Below are 10,820 nucleotides of genomic sequence, written 5' to 3'. Positions count from 1 at the left end.
CTGGAACTGTAATTTATGCCAAACACAGAGTTTGATGATATCATTTTTATTTGTAAGGTGCTTACGTTAAATAAAATAAAACATGAAATTAGTTTCCATTTTGTGTATAATATAGTTTTTCCGATTTACGGTAAAATTCAGCTGTGAAAATACTTGCTGGTGATTGGGCGGAGGAAGAGGTTGCGACGAAAGTGAAAGCAGCACTACATCTGCATCTACATCGATACTCAGCAAGCCATAGTACGGTGCGCGGCGGAGGGTACCCTATACCACTACATGTCATTTCCGCTCCTGTTCCACTTGCAAATACAGTGAGGGAAAAATGACTCTATGAGCCTTGATTTCTCCTATCTTATATCAGCGGTCCTTAAACGCCATGTATGTTGGCAGCAGTAGAATCGTTCGGCAGTCAGCCTCAAGTGTTGGTTCTCTAAATTTTCTCAATAGTGTTTCTCGGAAAGAACGTCGCCTTCCCTCGAGGGATTCCCATTTGCGTTCCCGAAGCATCTCCGTAACACTTACGTGTTGTTCCAAGCTACTGATAACAAATCTACCAGCCCGCTTGTCAATTGCTTCGATGTCTTCCTTCAATCCGACCTGGAACGGATCCCAAACACTCTACTAGTACTTAAGAATCGGTCGAAACAGCTTCCTATATGCGGTTTCCATCACAGGTGAACCATTCTTTCTTCAACTCTCCCAATAAACCGAAGTATACCATTTGCCTTCCGTACCACAGTTTTCACATGCTTGTTCCACCTCATGTCGACTTGCAACATTACGCCCAAATATTTACAAGATTTGGTTCAAAATGGTTCTGAGCACTATGGGACTCAACATCTGTGGTCATAAGTCCCATAGAACTTAGAACTACTTAAACCTAACTAACCTAAGGACATCACACACATCCATGCCCGAGGCAGGATTCGAACCTGCGACCGTAGCAGTCGTGCGGTTCCTGACTGAGCGCCTAGAACTACAAGATTTGACTCTGTCAAAATAGTTCAAATGGCTCTGAGCACTATGGGACTTAACATCTGAGGTCATAAGTCCCATAGAACTTAGAACTACTTAAACCTAACTAACCTAAGGACATCACACACACCCATGCCCAAGGCAGGATTCGAACCTGCGACCGTAGCGGTCGCGCGGGTCGAGACTGACGCGCCTAGAACCGCTCGGCCACACCGGCCGGCTTGACTGTGTCACCAGTAATACTGTATCCGAACATTACAGGTTCTTCCCATTCATCCGCATTAACTTACGTTTATCCACATTTAGGGCTAGCTGCCATTCATCACACAAACTAGAAATTTTGTAGAAGTTGTTTTGTATCTTCCTGGAGTCACTCAACTTCGACATCTTACCGTACACCACGCCATCATCAGCAAACAATCGCAGATTGATGCCCACCCTCTCCGCAAATTATTGGTGTATATGGAGGAGAACAGCGGTCGTATCACACATCCTTGGGGCACTCTTAATGCTATTCTGATGTCTGTGGTCGAAGGCAACATACTTGGTTCTTTATATAAGAAGTCTTCGAACCACTCACATATCTGAACTTATTCCATATGCTCGTACTTTCGTTAACTGCCTGCCATGGAGCACTGTGCCACTTGTGTTCCCGAGATCTCGAAATGTGGAATCTGCCTGTTCATCCATAGTTCTCAGTATACCATGTGAGAAAAGAGCAAGCTGAGTTTCGCACGAGTAATGGATTCTAAAACCATGCTGACTCGTGGACATAAGCTTCTTAGTCTCAAGAAAGTTTATTATATTCGAGCTGAGAATATGTTCGAGGAATCTGCAGCAAACAGAAGTTAGGAATGTTGCTCTGCGTGCTGTGACGAGTGTAGCCGTCAGTTCTGACGGGCGCTTCTGTCTGCAGGCGAGGACTCGAGGATGCGGTTCAGCGTGGCGCCGGCGCCCGGCGACAGCGGCTTCAGCCAATGGCGCGACGCCATGCGCATGGTCGCGCGCCTGCCCGGCGGCATCCCGCCAGACTTCCGCCGCAGGGTGAGTACGCGCCGCGCTCTGACGTCACGCACTTCTGCGCTCGCTGGTTGCTGCCTACAGCATTGCGTCTACTGGTGTTGGCTGTCTGCAAGAGGACGCGGTTTTCATCAGCTCGTGTCGTAATACGTCTCGTCCGTGATCTTATGATCTCTATCGTCTAGCGGAAGCGTTAGAGTTTCTGCCCCTGGTCGTTTCGCAGTCAATTGACAGTTTATTTCAGCTGTTATATCTCGGCTGTCGCTGCGGTAGCATTTGTTGTCAAAAGACGAAAAAGAGGAAGCGGCAGAAACGCAGTCGCTGTAGCTACCTAGCAGCACTCACAAGGGAAGCTCCCCATCGCAGCCCCCTCAGATTTAATGGTAAGGGGCCCCACTGGATAATACCCTGTCAACAACTGAATACAGATCAATCGTGAAAACAGGAAGAAAGTGTACTGAACTGTGACAAAAGAAGCAAAATAGAAACAGTGAAAGGTCGTAACAGTCATACGTGCTACACAACTACCACATGTTACGCCTCTTCCGATCCGTTTTGGAAGTTTTGACTCTTAAATTCTTTCGTTGTTACATAGTTCACACCATCTTATTTTTATTTCTTGTTTTCATTTCTGTGAGAGATCTGTGGGGCGTCTCGTTTGCTCTCAATATTCATCACATATACTTGCGATTGTAATATATTTTTGCCACATGACTCGTATACCGTTACCGATGTATAGTATGACAATTGCCAAGACTACACAAGGAGAAGAGATACGTCAATAGCTGGACGGACAGTTCATAAATTCGTGAAAAAAGTGGGCCATGAGGGAGGTTTTAACTCTTACGTCCCGCTTTGCACTCTACACCTTGACCGCACAACCACGGTGGTGTGGTGTTTGGGAGTCGTTCAAATTCAAATGGTTCACATGGCTCCAAGAACTATGGGACTTAACATCTGAGGTCATCCGTCCCCTAGACTTAGAACTACTTAAACCTAACTAACCTAAGGACATCACACCCATCCATGCCCGTGGCAAGATTCGAACCTGCGACCGTAGCAGCAGCGCGGATCCGGACTTAAGTGCCTAGAACCGCTCGGCCACAGTGGCCGGCTGGAAGTCGTTCGATGTTGCACATCTTGAGCTTGGACCGTTAACTGTTTCCATTTTGCTTCTTCTTTGGCACTTCAGTATACTTTTTTCTTGTTTTCATGCTTGATATGTGTTCAGTTTTTGAACGGGCCATTTTATCATCAAGTTTGAAAGGGGTGCAATTGGGAATTTTCCTTGTCAGAGTAATTTGTGTAGACTGAGTAACAGATTATTGGAAGAAGTTACTAACAGAACTAAACTTAGGATTCACCTGCATTATAGTGCATAGATTTTGATGCTGTCTGGAGAAATATCAGTAGTATTCCACTTGCAGCCAATTTATATCTGCTTCTCGCAAGTCGAGAGAGGTTAAGGAGATACAGAACGGAGATACGAAATACTAATTTATTTTTATGTGTGGTAGGCAGCAACTCTATAATTATAGTGCAGATATCATCATCATTGAGACACAAGTTTCTGGGCACTACCGATGTCTGACGGAAATGGCCATCTTCAGGTAGCCACTTTTTTCTTACCTCGAGGATTTTAATATCTGAGTCATGTGAAGTGGATGTTCAGCAGTACCGCTAGTAAGCCATACGATTGTCCACAGAACGGAGGAAGAGAAAAAGACAATTTTAAAAATGTGAGCGATGTTTTTGCGTTATTCGTAATTAGTGTGAAGATAATTGGCGCCACTGTGAAGGTTAAGTAAGTCATGCTCGGTTGATGTATAATCCTACGTTGAAACTACAATATGGTTGCTACGCAACAGCCATTTTTACAATGGCGGTTATTTAGCAACAATATTCTAGTTTCAAAGTAGGATTATACAGCCAACCGATTGCTAATGTCTCTTTGGCATATTGACCGAAGTTTCGACACCTCGTAAGGGATGTGCTCATCAAAACGAGATTTTGATAAACCATAAAACTGCACTGCGAAATAGCAAAGGTATGGTTTTAGAGCAGCTATGCTCAAGTCAAAAATAAAATAAAAATGCTTCAGATGCCTCTGAGCACCATGGGACTTAACTTCTGAGGTCATCAGTCCCCTAGAACTTAGAACTGCTTAAAACTAACTAACCTAAGGACATCACACACATCCATGCCCGAGGCAGGATTCGAACCTGCGACCGTAGCGGTCTTGCGGTTCCAGACTGTAGCGCCTAGAACCGCTCGGCCACCACGACCAGCAATAAAATAAAGCATTCCAGCCTTTGCCACGTGGTCTGATGTTCCTAGCAAGGCACGCTTGGCAAAGGCTGGAACGTTTTATTTATTTATTTTACTTGATGATAGCTGCTCTACAATCGCACCACTGATTTTCCGCAATGTAATTTTACGGTATCAGAATTTCATTTGCACGAAGAGACCCTTAGTAAGTGTCGGTACCTAGGTCAATGTACCAAACAGTAATTTGCAACTTGTTGGCTGTATAATCGTATGTTGTAAGTGATGTTGCTGCACGTAACATGATGAAGTTTCAAGGCGTGTATTAGATCATCACCAATGGCGAGCTTTTTCATTGCTTGGTGCAGGCAATAGTTACGATCCCTCGCCTGCGTTACATCTGTATTGTTCGACGGGCAGTGGGCACAGCGAACTGTGTGGTGCTATAAATTCCGTACTGAGTAGGTGGCTCAAGATGTTATGGCTGCTGGCCGTCGCTGTTGACCAGCACTGATTTGGGAAATGACTTGCACCACACTCCCGTCTCTGTGCTTTTGTAATGGGTAAGCAGTACTCAACGACGGCCCCTTACGTCAACACTTTGTTGCTCGCAACAGATAATACTTGCGGTGGCAGTTTTCCCGGAATTCAAGCAACTCTAGCGCACCGTTGACAACGCGACGGATGAAAATCGGACAGTCCCCGCGATCTCGTAGATAAAGCGTATCGTGCGTCTGGAATTCACGAGGTGATGACGATCAAACGTATTGATTTCACGAATCTTCTCGTCATGTGGTCGATAAGCACTCCGACGGACACAGTCCGTCGACGTCTCAGCCACATGGCGTGCCTTTTTCTGCGGCGACGGGAATGTTCTGTCTACATCAGACAAATGTAATTCAGAAAGATCATTCCCTCTGCTGTAGAGTCAGCGTTGGTTTTAAATTCCCTTATGCAATTTAATCCCAGCCGATGGAGGTTTGCTCTTACATGGTCCTCTAATATTGTTTTATGTAATCGCTAGAAGGGATTCAGGAAATTCTTTTTCCCATCGTGCAGAAGGGTACTGATAGACCACGGAGAGGTCGGAGACGAGTGGCGTTTTGTTTCAAGGACTCAGAGTGCACAAAATCAGCAAACGTATTTCACCTATTTCTTTAAATGGCTCATGGCAGCATCGTGGAAAGCCAAGGGCCAATAGAAAGAATTCTCCTTCCATCTATTACGAGAAGGGGAGCTCACATCGATGTACAGATCTGTATTGTAACTTTCATAGACACCTCTGCTGCACATGTCCCAGATAGACGCTAGCCAACTGTTATTTTCTTTTGTTAGTTTCATCAGCTTAATATAATTGCAGGGAATGCTATGAGTAACCTTTGAAAATATGTTGCGTTAAGTTTACACAGTAGTTAAAAACTCACACACACACACCTAAAGCCCTTTCATCTTCGACTAGAAACAAAGAAATCTCAATTGATACAGTGACACCTGCTTTGAGAACTATATTGTTTGTCATTAAACCTGCCCAACGCAAATATTGGAGGCCCTTTGGGTTAGTAACATCAAGAGTCCTCCATTTCTATTCGGTTATTGTCTTTGCTGTGGACTGACAAGACAGCCAGTCCATAGTGACGGGTAACCGAAAGGCACGCACTTAAACTCACGCAGGCTGGCGTGAGGTCTGAAACAGGATACGTAATGAATGCTATAAAGAAAAGTACGTAGCTGCTGGAATACTTAACTTTAATCCATCATTTGTATACATCGTTCTTGACGGTACGGTGTAAATAATAGCAACTGTTAATGGCGCCTTGCTAGGTCGTAGCCATTGACTTAGCTGAAGACTATTCTAACTATCCTCTCTGCAAATAAGCGAGGCTTCGTCAGTGTTGCATCGCTAGCTAAGTCGTCCGTACAACTGGGGCGAGTGCCAGTACGTCTCTCTAGACCTGCCGTGTGGCGGCGCTCGGTCTGCTATCACTGACAGTGGCGACACGCGGGTCCGACATGTACTAATGGACCGTGGCCGATTTAAAGCTACCACCTAGCAAGTGTGGTGTCTGGCGGTGACACCACATTCCTCCCCCGCAAATCGGCGAACGGTTTTGTTACAAGGCTTCCGCCCGCCGTGGGGAGGACCTCATGTTGACGTATGCGATGAGGTGGGAAGCCTAACAACAGGCGAGGCTGTGCCACCCGCACCCTGCCATTCGGTCCGAGGAGAGCTAGGAAACGCCTGAAAACCTAGTCCAGGGTGCACGCCAACATGCGGTGTATGCGCCCGTAGAGAGACAGGAGGGGCCGAAGGGTCGACCTCCATCGCGTCGGGGTACCCGACGCGCGAAGACGCCATGTGGTCCGGAGCGGGCAAGAGTTCCATGGCGGAGGACTGCTGGTCGCGGGAAGCGATCGGCGGCGCGTGACCCAGGGAGGCGCTTGGCGGCTGCAGCGACGCGTCCACTGCGGGCGGCGCCGGTGGGAGAACAGGCGGCGGCGGCGGCGCGTCGCCATGTGGCAAAATGGAAGGCAGCATCGGTAACACCTGGGGATGAGGCGAGCCAGTAGATGGGTCCCCAGGGCGCTGACCGGACGGCACCGTCGCTGAAAGCAGACGGGGAGCGGCAGAACCCGGGCGACGACAGAGGCGCAGCTGATTGAGATGCCGACGCACCTCACCAGAGGCCCCCAAAACCAAATACATAGCGCGGCCGAGGCAGCGGAGAAGGCGCCCTGCGAGCCAACGCTGTGAACCGCGATAGTTGCGATAATAGACAACGTCGCCTGGAGCAAAAGCAGGTGGCTGCCGCTGCACAGGAACCTGATGTGGCGGATGCAGCAAAGACATCAAGGTTCGATGAGGACGACCGTGCAAGAAATCGTGAAACTTTGTAACACCAAACACGAGAGCCAAACCTTCCTTCTCGATCTGTGAATAAGTTCTTTGCGCTGACGAGAGCAATTTGGACGCAAAGGCAATAGGGCGATCATGCAAACCATCTTTGTGCGCAAGCACAGCTCCGATCCCGAAATCCGAGGCATCTACCATGAAACAAAAGGGGTTTCTGGGGATCGATTGGCGTAAGGCAAGTATTAGAAAGCAACGCCGATTTCATCTGGCGAAAGGCGCGTTCGCATTCCGTCGTCCAGACAAACGGAACACCTTTACGGCGTAAGCGATGAAGTGGAGCTGAAAGGGAAGAGGCATTGCGCACATTCAATCACACCTTGTGATTATAAATCGTGTAATGTTCTTGCGACCTCATCACGCAATGCGTGGGGAACATAGCGCGCTCTGAAAAATTTCGGTTGCGCGTTTACTTTCAGTTCCAAATGTGCTTCATAGTTCTTAGCGCAACCAAAGCCCGGTGCAAAAATGTCTGCAAATTCTTCACATACACGAGAAACACTGGCTGAAGGCACAGTCTGGTTCACTGATAGGACCTGATTGACTATAGACAAGTTAAACAACTGAAATAAATCTAAACCAAACAAGTTCACTGCAGAAGAAGAACGAAGGACGTAAAATGACACAAGTTTGGTTTGTCCCTTGTATGTTGCAAGAAGGCTGCACTGTCGTAACACAGGGAGATGCTGTCCTGAATAACTAGTGAGCTTAACATTTGCGGCACGCAACGGAGGGTAGCCCAGTTGTTTGTACGTGTCTTTATTGATCAATGAAACTGCAGCTCCAGTATCGAGCTGGAATGGGATCACGTTGCCAGTAATGTCCAAGTCTACAAAAAGTTTATTGTCCTGCTGACGACAAGAGCGACTGTCTCGTGCAACGTGAACAGGCACTGGTACAGAATCACTCGCGACTTGACGTGATTTCCGTAGACGTCGACGCACACTTTTTGTGGGACGAGCACAGTCACTGTTAGAGAAAGCGGCACTGGGCGGAGTGGAATTAACGACATGAATTTCCATGGGCGAAGGTTCACGAGCCTGAGTTTTTTTCGTTCGATTCTGGCGCGAAGCAAAGGGCCTGGAATGGTTTTTAGTGTCCGATCTGAGCTCTTTCTGGCAAACACTTTGAACATGTCCTTTTTTATTACAGAAAAAGCAAATAGCTTGGCGAGACGGGCAATTCTCACGCGAATGTCTAGTAGCACCCCGCGGGCATGACTTTATTACTGCATTTGCATGCTGGCGCGGGACACGTGGCTGCGCGGACGTGCGCGAGGGCTGTTTACAGTTCCGTGCAGCTCGTCCGGCGGGCCGGTTAATGTGACACACAGCTGGCGAAGTTGCAAATGATTCCTGAGCAAAGTCAAGTGCGCCTTGCCTATCCAAGATGTCTATCACTTGTTGAATGGAGGGATTGACTAGTTTCAAAATTTGCTCCCGTATCCGAACATCAGAAACGTTCTGTGCAATTGCATCACGTACCATAGTATCTGAATAAGGGAGTCGACATTCACACTCAAAAGCACAATCCCTCGTAAGGCCTTGCAAAGTTGCAACCCACTCCCGATTAGTTTGACCGGCCGTACGTTTTGTACGAAAGAACGTATACCGTGTTGCAACTACATTGACTGATTCCTTGAAATAGGCATCTAAAGCAGACAAAATTTCGTCGTAGGACAGAGTTGCTACGTCGCGTCGGGGAAACAATTTCACTATCACACGGTAGGTGGACACACCGACACAGGCCAAAAGAAAAGGCTGCCGCTCGTTACCTTGAATTCTGTAGGCAGCGAGATGGAATCCAAATTGGCGTGACCACTCCGTCCAGCTTTCCATCGCCGCATCGAACGGCCGAAACGGTGGTGCAACAGCATGTCTTGGCTGCAGTAGCGGTGGAGCGGCGGCTGCCGCATCGTTTTGCATTGCACGTTGACCCTGAACGAGCTGTCCAAGGGCATCCAATAACGCCTGCGTTTGCTGATTCTGCAAGCGATAAAATTCGGACAGTACATCTGGAGATTGTGGCGAAGCCATGACACAAATAAATTGGAGCAATACGAACGCGAAATCCTCCTTTAAGCCTCGTCGCCAAAAATGTTGTTGACTGACAAGACAGCCAGTCCACAGTGACGGGTAACCGAAAGGCACGCACTTAAACTCACGCAGGCTGGCGTGAGGTCTGAAACAGGATACGTAATGAATGCTACAAAGAAAAGTACATAGCTGCTGGAATACTTAACTTTAATCCATCATTTGTATACATCGTTCTTGACGGTACGGTGTAAATAATAGCAACTGTTAATGGCGGCTTGCTAGATCATAGCCATTGACTTAGCTGAAGGCTATTCTAACTACCTTCTCTGCAAATAAGCGAGGCTTCGTCAGTGTTGCATCGCTAGCTAAGTCGTCCGTACAACTGGGGCGAGTGCCAGTACGTCTCTCTAGACCTGCCGTGTGGCGGCGCTCGGTCTGCTATCACTGACAGTGGCGACACGCGGGTCCGACATGTACTAATGGACCGCGGCCGATTTAAAGCTATCACCTAGCAAGTGTGGTGTCTGGCGGTGACACCACAGTCTTCTTGGAAAACTTTACACCAGAATTCTGTGATAAATAATACCAACACAGTTCCTGAGGCCAGTACCTCAGACATTCTGCAGGAACGCTGAATTAGTTTTTCAGGGATGCCATTGGGAAATTAAGCTGCAGAATGTGGAAACCTGTTCTGATCATCATGTTTCTGAGGCTAGCTGATGGTGTTGTGTCGGGTCTGTAGGACTGGGATCAGAAATTAGTAGCAAACCAGTAGTTTTTAGATTATAAAACAACTTTTTGTGGAAATTTATTGCGCTAGCTATAACCGAACGAGGTTAAATTGTTTCTAATAAATTGGATTTGTATTTGACTGAAAGAATCTGTAATCCCTATTCGGTCATGCGGATTTATGTTTTCGGTGGATTCCCAAGTACTTCAGTATTAACAGTACCGCTAGAGTTGCCAAAAATGACGTAATATGTTCTGCTGTATGTCCTCTTACTTCTTTAGTTGTACAGTACTTGTTACCGAGCGATGCGGCGCACAGGTAAGACGTTGGACTCGCATTTGGACGGACAGTGGTTCAAATCCCCGTTGGGCCAACCAGATTTAAATTTTCCGCGATTTACCAAAGTAGTTCAATCCATATCCGGGGTGGTTCTATAGAAAAGTGCACGGTCTATTTTCTTCCTCGTCCTTATCCCGATCCGAGCTTCAGCTCTGCCTCTATTGACCTCGTCATTGTCTAGACGCTAAACCCTAATCATCCTTCCTCCTTTCAATCTTCATCCTTTTGCGATGCGTAAGTGAAGGATAATAACAACTTGTTACTCTGCTCTCTGGTGCCAGGCACTACAGTCATTTGCATCACCACATTTCCTACGGAAATTTTTTGAAACTTCGCTCTTGAAACAAAGAATATCACGGCTAGACTCTCTCCGCGTACAGGTGACTAGACACGTTATCGAATCCGGGACAGACAGTGCCTGTACTAAATAATAGGTCAGTGTCCAGCAGAATGCTTTCTGCTACTTTTGACCTTCACTCGTACGCTTTCAAGAATTCTGTTTTCCGAACAATTTTCGAGACTGTGACTCCTCCATGTTTGAGCGCTA

The 10,820-nt window shown here is 47.1% G+C and overlaps 1 protein-coding gene across 1 annotated transcript in view; it reads left to right on the top strand.

Moving 5' to 3' along the window:
• Positions 1-1,905: 1,905 nt before the first annotated feature.
• The window catches only part of LOC124776685, a 712,754-nt gene continuing 703,839 nt past the window's right edge, over positions 1,906-10,820 (top strand). Inside the window, exon 1 of the mRNA XM_047251827.1 lies at positions 1,906-2,019. Within this exon, the coding sequence (XP_047107783.1) occupies positions 1,906-2,019 (114 nt within the window). The remainder of the gene's footprint in view (positions 2,020-10,820) is intronic.

Source organism: Schistocerca piceifrons, chromosome 1 (genome assembly GCF_021461385.2).
Source record: "Schistocerca piceifrons isolate TAMUIC-IGC-003096 chromosome 1, iqSchPice1.1, whole genome shotgun sequence".
Classification (NCBI taxonomy): Eukaryota; Metazoa; Arthropoda; class Insecta; order Orthoptera; family Acrididae; genus Schistocerca; species Schistocerca piceifrons.
The sequence above is the reverse complement of the archived record's forward strand: the minus strand, read 5'-3'. Positions and strand labels throughout refer to the sequence as shown.